General features: G+C 47.9%; 1 protein-coding gene across 1 annotated transcript in view; it reads left to right on the top strand.

Moving 5' to 3' along the window:
- Positions 1–9,849, top strand: part of LOC307223396 (hemicentin-1-like) — a 46,560-nt gene extending 36,711 nt beyond the window's left edge. The window contains exons 20-23 of the mRNA XM_079989366.1: positions 2,242–2,365; positions 3,900–3,952; positions 5,463–5,494; positions 7,397–9,849. Of these exons, the coding sequence (XP_079845492.1) occupies positions 2,242–2,365; positions 3,900–3,952; positions 5,463–5,494; positions 7,397–7,519 (332 nt within the window). The 3' untranslated portion in view covers positions 7,520–9,849. The remainder of the gene's footprint in view (positions 1–2,241; positions 2,366–3,899; positions 3,953–5,462; positions 5,495–7,396) is intronic.
- Positions 9,850–15,897: the final 6,048 nt, after the last annotated feature.

Raw genomic sequence — 15,897 nt, forward strand, 5'->3', positions numbered from 1 at the left:
TTATACACCTGGTCTTCCCACATTCTAAATCCCATAGGGAGCCCACATGGGTAGAAAGGGCTGCTGCTCCAGAAGTTGTCTTTCCACACAGGAGGAGCCACAGGTCATCCGGAATGGAGCCTCCACCCTTTGTATCTGTGTTGCCCCTGTGCATGTGATGTGTGAAGAGACCTACTGGTTTGCACGGTACAGAGCTATTCTCTGTGCTGCAGCCTGAGAACCCCATTTCTTGTGGTGGTTCTGGTTTGCTGGTTTGCTTGCTTAGGCATGGCGTGAATTTGTTAATATTGACTCACTACCAACCCCCTGGTTACAGGAACAAATTTAGACGTTTGTTAATTTTCGTCTTGGTTCTCGGCATTCGAAAAGTCCTGCAGCTTCCTCTTACGTGCATCAGACCTAAATGCGACAAAACCTCTCAGCTTAGAGCTGCAAATTTGAAGCAAATAAGAAACGGCCTTTAAGATGCAGAAAGATTGGAAACCTAAGTGTAATATAAGCAGCTGTATATTGCTTTTTATTAGATATTGTTATTTTTATTAAATCGTTTTTTGTGATTGTGTTTTTAGCGATTGTAAGTTTTTAAACTGTATCTAATGTTGTATTTTAAATTGTTGTAACCCGCCCTGGGATTGTAGGGTGAAGGGCAGATAATTATTATTATTATTATTATTATTATTATTATTATTATTATTAGTCATAGAATAATATGAACCAGAAACAGATTCCCGTCTTCTCCTGTGAGTGTGCATCAGAGGGCTCCAAAATCATTTGACTGTGGTGTGTTTCACACGGAATGCTAAGCCAAAATATGACTAAGTATTAATGAGCAAGCGTGTGGGTTGCTCAACACTAGGGTTGCCATATTTCAAGAGTTGTTGAGCTTTTTTTTTGGCAATGTCCAGGAAATTCCAGACATATGGCAACCCTACTCAACACTATCTAGAGCTAAGCCTTGGTTTGTCATAGCACATGGTCCATGACTTGTCTTCCTCTAACAAACCACAAGCTGTAAGCCAAGAGCAAACCTTGGCTACAGCCCATGGTTGGTTTGGAGTGAGACAAACCATCAGCCCAGGTACACACAAACCATGACTTAGCTCCTGGTAGGAGAGCAGCAGCGGGGCTAGGGAGGGGGTAGCCATCACCAACTTGAATAACCTCTGAGTAGATATGGTTAGGGACTGCACTGTTAGTTTCAATTTACAAAGCCCTATAGAGCTTGGGATGAGGATATTTGCAGCACTTCCTCCTCCCGAATAGGCTGCTCATGTCACTATGGCCTAAAGATGGGAACCCCCTAACCATATCAGACCTTTATGAAGGTTACATTCATAAGAGTCGACACGACCTTTTCTGTTGTGGCTCCTACCGTGTGGACTGCTCACTCTCCCTATTAGGCCAGCCTGGCTGCTTTTGCCAGCCGTTAAAGATCTGTCTCTTTGCCCTGGCCTTGCCTGACCTCTAGTACTTGGCTGATTATTCCGGTTTTGTTGAATCCCATAAGGTTTCTGGGTTGTGAACCATTTTGCTATTATGGCAAATGAAAAGTGCTGTAGAATTTTAAAAAAATTAATCCAAAGACCATCACTTGTGAGGAAAGGTGATATGAAGTGAAAGCTTGAGAAGCCTCTCTGCACCCACACCACATATAAACTTGGGGTAAAGCTGCCTCCTCTTTTTTCACTCCTGCCCCTTTGCTTTGTTAACAGTAGTCAGACCATACAGAAAACAAGCTGGTGAAGTTTTCCCCACCACCACTTACCTCCATGCCATTAAAAAGTTCACTGTCTGAATTTCTGTTCGTCAGAGTGACGTTGAAGGCACAGGAGCTAGGGACGCTAAAATAAACAAACAGATGGCAACCTTGGCTAGAGGTCCCAAAAGACTGATTTAGTAAAGGGAAAGGGGCATTGCGGTCATAGTTGCTTTTCTTTGGGGGGGGAGGAAACTTCTGCATATCAACCTAAGCATGTTGTGCTTCCTTTTCCTGGTTATTTGGCTATAACTTTTGACAGAATACAGATAATTGAACAAACTTTGTTGCATTACACTCTTCATTAAATTATCTTTCCATTGTTATATAATTTTATGGTATTACTCTCCCCCCCAAAAAAAATATGGTGTTATGAGACATCTCATCTCAGAAATATACTTTTCCCAAAAGGTTTCCATAATTTTGGCCACTAGTGTATACTCTACTTTCCAAAGTTCACGATTCCTCTTGTTCCCCTCTTCCAGAATCAACTCCATCAGGTTCGGGTCTCAGTCCAGGACAAATTGTTGGAATTGTCATAGGTTGTGTGCTTGGAGTAGCACTCATTGGAGGTCTGGGCTATTTCCTGTTCACCAAGACTGCCTTGGGGTAAGTTTGCCATCTCGTTCATCTTGGATTGGGGTTCCCCATTTGCCATCTGAATTTGCCATCTCCCAGCTTCTCCAGGACCTTCCTGCTCTATTTACCTGGTTTGATTGGTCTCTCTGCTCACGCTCGGGGTTTGAGGCTGTCTCAGGGGTGCGGGTTTCTTTCCTGTCTCTCCAGCCTGGGTCGGGGCCCTGTCTTACACATCCCTTGGAAGAACCAAGTGTGCCCTGCTGTTCATGCCTCCCAGCCAAAGCACTGACACTAACCTGGGTTGCCAGAATCAAGATAGGGCAGGGGAAGAAACTTCTGCTTTTCTGCAAAGAACTTGAATAAGTTGCAGCTGCTGAAATTCCCCGCTTCTTTATAGCCTGTCAAAAGACACAGAAGGCCTGCCCTCTGTTGAATCTGGTGACTCCAAAAGCACACACATTTCATTTATTGATTTATAAAGCAATTTATTTATTATAACAAATATGTGTATACTGCTGCAATATAACAAATATATCAAAGCGGTGTACAGCAATAAAAGCATAAAATCATACAGTGAAACCACTAAAAGCGTTTAAAAAGTTTAAAACACACATATGGAGCGAATGGATAATTATGATTGGATGAACCCTTTTTAAAAAAGTGTTAAGTCTTACGCATTGTTTATGACATGTTTAGGCAACAATATTAAGTATGGACCTGCCAAACTTTCAGCTATCAGGGACCCTGAAAAGTCAAATGCATATATAAGTGGGGAGATTGTAAGGGGTGGGGTAGGATGATGATAGTGCCAAAATTTCAAAGATTGACAGTGTTCACGGGAGGAGAAAATTCGTCTCCTGAACTCAGAACAGACGTATAAAGGTCGGGGTGTGTGTCTGAAAGACAGAGAGACTGGGTGGGGGGGTGGTCTTCAGATCATCTCCAATACTTGCCAATGAAGCCATAAGCAATGGAAGACAAAACAAGGCTAGCCCATGGCTACTGGTTTTTGCTCATAACCACATAGGGGTGTGCCCTAGGCCTATTCTCAGTTCACACAGGGAAACAGCGAGGCCCCCCAAGGCCTTGCCAGTGCCCTTTTATTACCAGTTGAGGACCCTTCAACTCTGTAGATGTTGATGGACTACAACTTGCATCATCCCTGACTAGTGGCCCTGTTAGCTGGGAATCATGGGAGATGTAGTCCAGCAGCATCTGAAGGGCCGGAGGTTGCCCATGAACTGAGTGCGCTCTTTAGAACGTGTCCCAGAATTCCCTGCAATTTACTGGGGTTTCCTTTGCTGGCACACGAGGGTTCCCTTTGCAAACAGGTCAATACGGGGAAGGTTCCGTCAGTGTAGAAAGTTTGGAAACCACCACTGGTGTGGCCAAGGGCAAGATAAAAATTGGATGGATGACAATGTGGCACAAAGAAAGCGAATGAGATTTATTATTTCACGTGACTGATCACTAGTATAGGACGAGGGGTAATGTGCTGGTTCTGTTGTTGGGGGAGAGACCCCCTGCTTGCTATAGGATCAAACAGTGTCTGCTGTTTACCTAGGAGGACGGAACAACACTCATCTAATGGAAACATACCCTCAGCTCCCGGCCGCAGTAAGTATCAGCCCAACGGGCTGGGCCGGGGTCTGTGTGACGCATGTTGTGTGCTCTATGTTACTCTCCCCGGCCACCATCACCCCATTTAGGCTGAGCCTTTATAGTTCACGAAGAAGGTAGATGGCCTTCCCGTACACTTCTGTGCCAAAGCATGGGCAAGTAGGACCACTCCATCCCCAACCCAGATGCATCATGGGAAACTCCTGCTTAATCCGTTTCATGGGAGCAGGGAGAAAGGACTTCACAGCTGCTCCAGCTCCCATTTCCAAGAGACTGGCTGGGGGAATCTCTTCCCTGACCCCTCCTGGGGAGGGGAAAGGAAGCTGCTGTTTTCTGTGGAGTGTGGGTATCTTCCTGTCTGCTGTCGCCCTCTCCGCCCACCCCACAAAAACCCTCCATCGTCTTTTTGGGATTCCTGCTGTGGCTCTGTAGCCAGCCTGGTGGTGGAATAGCTCACGAGAGGGGACTTGCAGGAGGTGATGGGGCTCGCCAGACTGGTCTCTCCAGAGAACGGCTATCTCTGCCCTCTGCACCGCCTCCGTAATTTTCCTGGAATCAAGTCTATCCAAGACCGTTCTTTGCCTGCCTCTTTAATCATGCTTGGGCTTCGGTGCGAAGCAAGGAACGGAAGTGAAGAATTGAGGGGTGAGGGTGGAAGCAGGTGGCTCCCTTCCTCTACTCCCTACATTGGCCTTGGAGTGCTCAGGTGGACTCAGCACAGGTAGGAAGATGCAGCAGGTGGGGCTGGAGCAAGGGGGAAGGGTGTGAGGTGGGGGAAAGACTGGAGTGAGGAGGGGACGGTCTACATGCACACACACATCCCCTCTCCTGTCCCACCTGTCCAGCTGATGGACCATTACCTTGCTCACCTTTGGTCCCCACCCTGCATTCAGCTCTCACCTGGGGCTCCTAGAAGCTGTCAGCAGGCGACAGCAACCACACCCTGGAAACGGCTTCAACTGGCCGGCTAAACCAGGTGAGGATAGCCAATGGGTCTCACACCCTCAGTGAGCTAGGGACTTTCCCCTGCATGCGAAGACAGACTCTGGCAGATGGAGCAGACGAGATCAAAAGCAGGTCCAACAGTGAAGAAGGCAGATGGGGCCCATCCATCTGGGATGGGAGACCATCTAGGAGAAGGAAAACTCTGATCCTAAACCTCTGCTGCCTTGTGGGATATCTTCAGGAGAAGAACAGACTCAGGAATAAACCCTACACAAATTCGGAGTGGAGTCCCTAAAACGGTTGGCGTTGTATGCCTCCTTCTGGCAACTCCTGCAGCCCAGGCACCTTCATTGCTTACCACATTACTAATCCAGCTCACGCCATTTGTCCTGTCTGCTTCCGCTAATCCAGTGGGAGTCCCCGCCCCACTGTGGTCCAAGGGCAGAGGGTTGTGGGTTTTCAGTGTCTCCTGCTTGGCTCCCGTGGGCTTGTGTTCAGGCTCTGTCTGTTGTACCTGCCAGTTCCCTGATACTCTCTCTCTGTCCTGTCTCTGTCATTTCAGACCAGGGCGTCACTGACACCAAACCCACACCGGTAAGGACGGAATCATGATATTGAAGTCCGTATCATGATAATTGGTTTCATAATTTTTGACCTGGCAATATCTTGCAAATCATGATGTGTGTGTGTGTGTGTGTGCGTGCTATCCAAAAATCACAATGTGGGGGAAACCGTGAAGCCAGCCAATGCCTCAACATAGCTCCACCCTTATTTCAGACATTGTGATATATCGGTACATTGCGATGTTTAGCTGGTGATATATCACAGTGCTGAAAACCAGATATCGCCCAGTCCTAGAGGGGTCTGGGGGCTTCCTGAGCCCATTCCCAATCCTGGAACAAGGAAGCAGCCCCAACTCTTTGACCTGCTAACAGCAGCTTCATCTGCAGAACGTAGCAATGTGACAATGACTCAAGTTCTTGATGGGGACAAGATGTTTGGATTGCCTTGATGGTGGCAAACTGCCCTTCATTAGAGATGTCCAGGCAGAATCTGTACGGGTCCGCGTAGCATAGATGCTGTAGTAGTGGATTTCTTGCATCAGCAGGTCGTGTGATGGACGACCCCCGAGGCCCCTTCCAAATTTTCAGAAGCATTATCATGCTTAACAAACAATCTGCCTCTCCCCATCCTTGTGATCTGGTCACTTGGTATCCTAGCCCTAATGTTCCAGGATTCTGGCCTGAGAGGTGAGTGGACTTTGGTGCCCAAACAGCCAAACTACCCTGGGGATGTCTTGCTTGCTCCAGGGTAAGTGAGGTAAGTCTGTACAATCTGCTGGTCAACGTAGAGTTTAATTTTACCACGCTTCTAGCACCTCCGAGGGAATTAGATGTATCTCTCTCAGAGCAGGAGGAGAGGGCTCCCTAAAGGGGAACTAGGAGCTTGTTGCTAGGAGATTCATAAGCTTCTCTTTGGCCTCCACCTCACCTGTTTGGAACGGCCTCCCCCAGGAGGTGGTGGACTCTCCTTCCTTGGAGGTTGGGTGGTCATCTGTCAAGGATGGTTTAGCTGACATTCCTGCATTACAGGACCCTTGAGGTCCCTTCCGATTCTACAATTCTGAGATTCCCTCATCACATGCAAGGAGAATCGCCACCTTTTAAAATGGACCTGCTCATGTGCAGTGGGTAAGGGGCTTGGGGCTCAGGTGGTGCTGGCTAAAGGCTTAGCCACACTTACCTTTTGCCGTTCTCTTTCCAGGCGCAGGTCCACACTTTAAAATTCCGAGTCTGAGAGCTCCTCTTTCTTTTGCCCTGGAGCTTTCCCAGCAAAATCTAACTATTTGAAGCTGAAGCGCAACGAATGGCCATTCAAGTTTTCTGTAGGTTGCCATTTGCTCCAATTCAGCTTTAAAGAGCAGGTTCTTGTGCAGAAAGCTATGGATTAAAAAAAAAATAAAAGGATGCTTGGACAGAGAGCTTTAGAGTGTGGACCGTTCCTGGAAAGCATGGAGGAAAAGTTAAGTGTGGATAAGCTGTAAGTGTTGGCCAACAGAGGAGGAAGACCAGAGCAAAACAGCCAGAAGCAAAATACAGAGAACCTAGTAAGCTTAAAAGTAATCTTAATTGCGCAGATTGTTGAATTCCAAAGAAATGAAATGTGTTTCAAAATTTCAAAATAAGAATTTAATTCTTGGCTGTTACCCTGGTACTTTTGCACTCGCTGGCTGGATCACTGGAAGTTTGATGTTTCCTGAGTAACAGATTGATTATCGATTGCATGCTTTTCCTTATAACCTTGCAAGTGAAAAGGCCTGCGCCTCATTGTGTGTTGCTGTTTGCTTTTCTTAATTCCAATGAAAGCTGGAGATTCAGGGAAGGGCCTTTCAAGATCCCAGGAGGGGCTGCTCCCCCCACAGGCCCACCTGTGGCAAGGGCCCTGCCTTCAAACCTTCCTTTGCTCCCTCTGACTCCTTCTGATGGTCTCTTGCAGGGTGAAGAGGACATACAATATTCAACACTAGCCTTCAAGGCCAACCACCCTCCTCAGCCACAGCCAGCGGCCGCCCGGCCTTTGGAAAGCAACATAATATACTCAGAAATCAAGAAGAAATGACCAGAGATGAATCTCCCCTAATGGGCTCACCAGTGCAAACATCCCCTATGACTCACCTCTGCTTCATTTGCCTGGATTTTATTTTGGTTGGGGGGGGGGGGGTTAAAAAAAACTATTGCCTGTTCTGAAGATAAGACTATCGGTCCCTCCCTTACACACACACACACACACACACACACACCACTCAAATGGTTCTCCTCTACCAACCCGCCGTGATGAAAACAAAAAAAGCAGAAGTTTGTCTCCACGCCCTGCCACCTGCTGTAATTGAGGGTAGAGTTTGGAATGGAACCAATCCTTTCAAAAGCAGGCCGTTCTTCCACCCACCCTGCCGTGGCTGTCATGCATGCCAAGAGGGAGGCCTTTTCATCCTCGGATCTGTGTGGGGAGAAACTAGAAACATTTTAGATACCTCTTTTCCCTTTCTCTCTCTCTCTCTCCCCATCCTGCTACCGTTTCGCTTCCTGGCTGTGCCAAACCTCCCCTCTTTCTCCTGTCCCTCGGGTTGTGGTGTCGCTAGGCAGCGGTGTGGCTGCTGCTCCCCCAGGCCTACCCCAGACACCACAAGCCCTCCCTGAGGGAGCTGGATTCCAGGCACCGGCGAAGAAAGAGCTCAATATCCAGGAAAGAGTGCACTGGGAAGCAGGCTGGTGTGGCAGCTGTGTCCAGGGCCAGCCTGGACCGGAGAGGACCTTTGCTCCTGATGCCTCCATCTGACTCCAGATGCTTCTGAGCTTATTCTTTTTTGAGGAGGCATAAAAACTTGCTTGGGGGTCAGGCCAGACCTGTGGACCCCTCTTACTGTCCAGAATGAACTGGCAAAATCTCAACAAGACAGCAACACCACTTGCCCTGCAGTCTGGCTTTTGGCTTCAGCTATTCTTTTGCTCATGTGAATTTGAAAGTGTGGATATGGAACTCGGGGTGACGTGTGGGTGGGAGGGGGGGATTTGTGGTGGCAAAGCCATAATTATTTCCCCTCTGCCTGGTAAGGCCACCAGTCATTATGCCTTCTCCACCACCACCACTCCATTTATCATGATTAACCCGCCAAATCCAGTCTATAATAGGAGGAAGGTGTTTTTGCAGAGCAGATTGGTTAAGCACATCAGGCTGCTATAGAACATGGGGTGAGTTGAAGCATCTTGAATAGATTCCCTTCCATGTTTCTCCATCTACGTGGTGTCTAGAAATGGAAGAGAACTGTGCCAAATGTCTGGAGGCTTAGAGCACTGGATAGGGGTTAGGAAGCCACCACTTGTGGAAGAGGAAGAGATCCAATGTCTCCCCGTGTCCCCTGGGCGACCGCAGAGCCAGTGGGCAAAGCACTGGGGTCAGTTGCAAGAACTGTGACGCTCACTGAGCAGCCTTGAGCAAGTTAACCACCCCTCAGACTAACCTCCTTTGCAGAATTGTTGTGGGGCTACAGTGAGATAAGGCTATAACAATAATAATGCCTCAAGCCAGCAGGAGGGGGGGGAGATGGGGTCTCAGGAGATTAATTTATTTTAATTGCAGGTGTAGAATCAGGGACAGCGGGGTCTGCATTCTAGATTAGCTCAACTCCCACGCGGCAAAAAAATGTCTCAGAACGGGCAGGCGAACTGCAAAATTCAACGAAGTGTGGCGAGGAAGAACGGAGGAGGGCGCTTTACAGCGAGCAGTTGTCCGTTTTGCCGGTTTCGCAACTAGCCAGCTTCTAGCTAATGGGGCAGACATGCCGGGCACTGTTGATGTTAGCCTGAGCCAAAGGCAGACCTCGTAAAATCTCTGATAGGAACGAGAGGGGAATCCCATGCCTTCTGCTCCCTCGTCGTGTTGTTTGGGTGTGCGTTTTCCTCCACCACCACCCCACGCCGAAAGTTTGTCATCTTCGACTGAGAGTGCGCCTTTGCTGCGATAGCATCTCATATACTCTGGGCCTCGCTAATCGTTGGGTGTGGCTGAAAGACGGCATGTATTCACGTTAAGCTTCAGGACGGAAGGACAATGGAGCAGTGTTTGGAACAAGTGCAGGGCTCATCATGCCCCAGTTAACCCATGCGTCGTTCTCCCATCTTGAGGCACAGTCGTCTGCCATGAAGGAACCCCCACAAAAGAAAGCTTGTCTCCCTCTTGCATCCGGTTGGCACCGGGCCTTTGGAATGATTACTTGGTGTCCTGCGGGACAGGAGAAGCAGAGAAGGCCGGTCAGATCTGAGCAAGAGTGCAGAATTAGAGATGGAACGCAAAGCTGATGATTGTGGAAATTTGGGCTGTTATTCTGGTTGTAAAATGATGAATAATTTTGTTTTTAATAATAACGATAATAATAAATTGAGAATGGAAAAGACTTTTGTGTACATTGTGGAGGGGGAGGCAGGGCTGGCCGCCCGTGAGGCAAGGATACCCAGCGGCAACAGATCCAGCCTCCAAGGAATGTATCACCCGCTGTTACTGCTCCAGCTGCAGCACACCCCAAATTCAGTGGCCTCTTAGAGAACAGGAGGTGCTGCCAGTCTCCTTCCCTATGCTTGTTCCTGATGAAGGTCTTTATTCCCACCTTGTTCCTGATGTAGATCTTCACTCACCCTTCTTCCCTGGCCGGGGAAGGGGCACCATTTTGTGGTTTGCCTCAGGTGCCAAAATGTACTGTTGTAGCCCTGGGGGGGGGCCATAGCTGTCAACTTACAGATTTGAAAATAAGGGACCAGCAGCCTCAAAAATAAGGGATCAGCAGCCAAAATAAGGGATTTTAGCCAACCAGCTCCTTTCCTTTCCCCCATAACAGTGCATGCCTGCCCTAGATCTTGTGCCGAGCAAGACCCTGCATATCTAGCTGTGCATGCTAAAGTCGTAAGGGATGTTTCGGGCGGCTGAAGCAGCGATAGTTCTCTCCTCGCTGGCCCTTTAAAGAAGGGGGTGGGCCCTGCCGCCCGACAGGATGGGCCGGACGCGGTTACCTCCTCCTGCTTAGAGCTCCCAAAGTCTCGCTGGAGTCCAGGGAAGGGGGGGGCTAGCTGGCCGCTTTTCGTTCGGGGAAGGAAGCCCCCAGATGGCACCACAGTCACGCCCCGTAGGCGGATCGCCGCCACCCCCGAGTGCACATCATCTTTGCAACTCCTGGTGCGCCCTGGGAGTTACGGGCTCTTGGGTGTGTTGGGTGGCAGGCACTGCGACTCTCCAACAAGCTGACATTCTCCCCCGAAGGCGCGCTCCTCCCTTATCTCCCAAGACAGACAGATGCTCACCGAGGCTCTGACGCGATGTAAGCAGACCCTTGTGGGGATGGGTCTTATCCCTGCGAGTGGGGATGGCTAGGAGGTGGAGGTAGTAGCCCTTTTCTCCTAGGCAGCATTGAAACCCGGGAAATCTACGGGATATCATCAGTCCGGGACAGCAGCGAGAAACGGCGCTGGGATAAGGGAGTTTCCCGCCAAATAAGGGACAGTTGACAGCTACGGGGGAAGCATGAGGATCCCATAACTTGACAGGGGATAAAAATAAGACTTTTCTTGTTCCTGGGCCTTTAGCAACAGTTTGATCAGCTGAAACTGGGCAGTGAGGCTTTTCACTCACATGATGACATGCAAATGAATCTCTGCAAATCAGGCTGCTGCTAAGAGTAACGGGAGCAGCAGCAATGCAGCAGGAAGCTTTGGTGAGAATGTGTCAGGCAGGCTGGCCTGCACAACTCGTGACCCATTAAGAATGGCGGCCCGCCTGGAAGCTAGTTAACCTGCTTTTACTGCCTGCCTGAGACTGCAGACATGAGGGAGCGGTGAGATAGCATCTCACTCTTTTGCAGGACACAATGCATGGGTGTTAGTTTGCATAAGCCTTTGTAGCTCAGACGTTTTATGGGTCGGGTGTGTGGTGGTATTCTGCTTGACCAATCAACCAGGCAAGCGTTTTCCCCCACTTCCTGGCTATCCTGCAGCCCATAGATGCAGCTTGTCCTGCAAGGTCCCTGGTCTCTAGAATGTGATGCCATCGCAACTCACCTTTCCCTGCTCCTCCTCATGCCCTCCCACCCATCAGAGGTGCTCCTCGGCGCCTTCCCTTAACCCTTGCAGTTACATCACAGTTTTCTGTCACTTTGCATCTTTGGGAGTTTGCATGAGCAAACTGAAAGTCAGCAGGGCAGCTTTTCTCGCTGCCGCACCTGCATGTCAGTAAAGATTTTGCATGTCAAATATCTTCCAGTGTTAGGTCTGTGAAGAGCAATTGCTGGAAATCACAAATGCGGGCCGGTGGGGGGAGAGAATGTGGTTAAATTAATGTCCTGGTGGATTGGTGGGCTTCCCATAGGCATATTCCTATGTTCTTAAAAAACCCTTGGGTGTTTTTTTAGGGGGGTGCCCCAAGCCTTATAACAAGGGTAGGCAACCTAAGGCCCGGGGGCCAAATCCGGCCCAATCGCCTTCCAAATCCGGCCCACAGACGGTCCAGGAATCAGCGTGTTTTTACATGAGTAGAATGTGTCCTTTTATTTAAAATGCATCTTTGGGTTATTTGTGGGGCATAGGAATTCGTTCATATTTTTTTTCTTCAAAATATAGTCCAGCCCATCACATGGCCTGAGGGACGGTGGACTGGCCCATGGCTGAAAAAGGTTGCTGACCCCTGCCTTATAATAAATCCCATGCCACCCCTAGCATGCAGAGCCTCATTTCCCAGTTTTCTTTTTTTTTTTTTAGGCACATAATCACCTTGCTGCTTCTGTTCGGTGATGCTGGCTATGTTGTTGTTGTTGTTTAGTCGTTTAGTCGTGTCCGACTCTTCGTGACCCCATGGACCAGAGTACGCCAGGCACTCCTGTCTTCCACTGCCTCCCGCAGTTTGGTCAAACTTATGCTGGTAGCTTCAAGAACACTATCCAACCATCTCATTCTCTGTTGTCCCCTTCTCCTTGTGCCCTCAATCTTTCCCAGCATCAGGGTCTTTTCCAGGGTGTCTTCTCTTCTCATGAGGTGGCCAAAGTATTGGAGTCTCAGCTTCAGGATCTATCCTTCCAGTGAGCGCTCACGGCTGATTTCCTTAAGAATGGAGAGGTTTGATCTTCTTGCAGTCCATGGGACTCTCAAGAGTCTCCTCCAGCACCACAATTCAAAAGCATTAATTCTTCAGCGATCAGCCTTCTTTATGCTGGCTATACTATGCCTTTAAAAAGCAGCTGGCTGCTTACCTCTAAAAATGCCTAGAAAAGCTTCCCTTGCATAATTTCTCTGTTTCTTTTAAAAAAATAAAATAAAAAGGAGGGGTGGTGATTGCGCTGTGAGGGTTAACCCAGTTTAAAATCACTTGAGGTTTACAGTGTAAACACATGCCCTGAAACATTTCCCAGATGAAAATAGCCATGCTTGGAACAACAGCATTGACTCATGCCATAGTTCTCTTCTGGAATCCTGTTACCCCCCTGTGTTTTGCAAGCGTTGAAGAAAATCCTTCACACCCCTCTGGATGCAGCTTTTCTTTATTGCGAAACAGCCTGTTCTGTGCTCATTTCAAAGCCAGGATGATAATTGCTATTTTGGTAAAAGATACACTTTCTTTAAATAAAAAAAAAGAATTCCGGTGTGTCGCCAACAGTTCAAAACAGAGCACAGCAGTTCTTAAAATGGCAGACTGTCCACTGAGCTGCCTTATTCTGTATTGGACCTTTGGTCATTTTGCTCAATATTGTCTACCCTGAAGCAGCAGTTTCTCCAGGGTTTCAGAGAGAGTTCTCCACTAGCCCTAACTAAAGGTGCCGTGCTGGGATTGAACCTGACCACCTTCTGCTTGGCACGGCACCATGTAAACCTCTTTCACAAGAAAACCAGAACGAATGAGCAATAAACGGTCCCATAGGCTTCCTGAAAATTTGATGCAAAGAGATCAAGATTCATGCTCGGTTTGCGTGGACGTCTGGAAGCGAAGAATTTACACAGTCCAGAGCCCAAGGGTGCAATTTACAATACAGTGGTACCTCGGGTTACATACGCTTCAGGTTACAGACTCCGCTAACCCATAAATAGTGCTTCAGGTTAAGAACTTTGCTTCAGGATGAGAACAGAAATCATGGTCCGGCGGTGCGGCGGCAGCAGGAGGCCCCATTAGCTAAAGTGGTGCTTCAGGTTAGGAACAGATTCAGTTTAAGAACAGACCTCCAGAATAAATTAAATACTTAACCCGAGGTACGCTGTACTTTACTGAGGAATTTCTTATTGAAGGATGGGTGGGCGTCTTCTTCTCACTTCCCTTTCCGTTCCTGTGGTGTAGTGGTTAAGAGCGGTAGTCTTGTACTTCCGGGTCGGCGCCATCGCCGAATGGCGGACTCCCTCCGAGCTCCAGAGGGAGTCGGCTGGGTAGGGGTCGGGTCCTGCCGTGCCGGCGACGCGGGGACCCTCAAAAACCATGGGCGGAGATGCCCATGGACTTGGTGACTCGGCGGGCACCGTTTGCGCCCCCCCGACCCGCGAAGGAGCCTTTTTAAAGGCTGCGGAGCGGGTGACGGGGGGGTGTGGTGCTGTGAGTCCAATGCTTCCCCTGCCCAGCGAAGCCGCATGCCATTCGGCGGAGAGCAATGACTTCTTCTTTGAAAATTTCGGATTTGGACTAAAAGGAACAACCCGTGAGTAAATTGATTGGACTTAAAAGGGAAATTTGATCTTTGAATTTGGAGCGAGTGGGGGGAGTGCAAAAAGGAAGTCCGCCCCCCCCCCCCGTTGTAGATGGCTCAACGCAAGGATTTGACAACTAAGATCGAGAAATGAACTTGTTTACCTGAAAAAAAATTTTAACTTCACGAAGGGATATTACAATAATTGTGCTGGAGGAGAAGACTGATTTGTGGGAACTAAAATGCAACCCCCCCGGGAACCGGGAACGATCCGCTATGAGAGACTGGTGAAGAGACACAGAAACTTTGACAGCTGTCAAAGTAGCTGTCAAAGCAGGAAAATAAAAGAGAACTTTGTTACGATGGCTTTGCTGGTTAGATTTGTTACAATTTGGACATAAATTATTGGAAATAAAGGCAACAAGTTATTTGACTTTTGGGTCTGATTTTGAAAGAAATTAAGTTACCATATTCCCTCTAGAGGGAGGCTGGGACATTGCAACAGTAGCAGCAAGTGGAAAAATACTATGAATTTGAGCAGGATCTGTTATCTCTTGGGAAAGCTGCAAAAACGAAGCATTATTTTGTCTACAGAGGTTTCTATACTAAAGGAGACAATGGATTTATCTATTGAAGAAGGGAAGGGACTTGACGCAAGTTATGTTCCTGAATAACAAAAGCCTCTGTGGAGAACAAGAAGTTTCTGAATTAGAAGGTTTCTGCAGCAGAACAGGAAAAAGCAACCTGAGGAATAATCAAAAGACGGCAAAGTGGAGTTGAGATATAGACGTGGATACACCAGGCTGGCAGTAGACAGTGGATGAACTTTGGGGATTGGAACCGGGGAATGGGGGGGGAGGGGAGATTTGGAATCCAAAGGCTGTAAAATTATATATTATTTCTTTCTTTTCTTTTTTCATGTTTATTGTTTGAAAATAGGGGAATTCGTGGAAGGGAAATGGGGTCGATCTTAGGGAATTATATAAAATATAAGGAGAAATGGTTCATTAAGATAAATAAGATAAATTAATTTGGAATAAATGGGTTATTTAAAATTACAAATAAGGTTTTAAAATTTGGGGTAAGAATCTGTGGAATCAATTTAAGGGAAATGGAATACAAGAGGGGGAGGGGGGGAAGTCCGGGAAAGATGCCACTGAAATCAAGTGTAAATCATATTTGTTTTTTCTTTCTTGCTTGCTATCTTTCCTTTTTATTCTGGAAAATTTTTAATAAATATTATTAAAAAAAAAAAAAAAAGAGCAGTAGTCTTGTAATCTGGTGAACCGGGTTCGCTTCCCCTCTCCTCCACATGCAGCTGCTGGGTGACCTTGGGCCAGTCACACTTCTTTGAAGTCTCTCAGTCCCACTCACCTCACAGAGTGTTTGTTGTGGAGGAGGAAGGGAAAGGAGAATGTTAGCCGCTTTGAGACTCCTTAAAGGGAGTGAAAGGCGGGATATCAAATCCAAATTCTTCTTCTTCTTCTTCCTTTGCCACCGCAGTGGCGCTGAGACTCCTCCACACTGCCTTGGAGCAGCTGCTAGTTTGATGGAGATTTAAGCGCTTGGGAGATTAGATTTAGAAACTCCAAAATGTTCCAACACATCCCCCACGTGACCTGAAACCCAGCAGGGGTAATACAGATGGTCGGAATGCTGCTATTTTAAAAACACGCTTTATTTTTAAACCAGATTATTTTGAAATGTGAAGGGGAAGCTTGCTGGGTTGGTGTGTTTTGGCCACGGCCTTCAACGTGGGAGCGAAAACAAGGCCAGATGAACATTGGGTGGAAGC

This window comes from Podarcis cretensis, assembly GCF_951804945.1.
Source record: "Podarcis cretensis genome assembly, chromosome: 8".
Classification (NCBI taxonomy): Eukaryota; Metazoa; Chordata; class Lepidosauria; order Squamata; family Lacertidae; genus Podarcis; species Podarcis cretensis.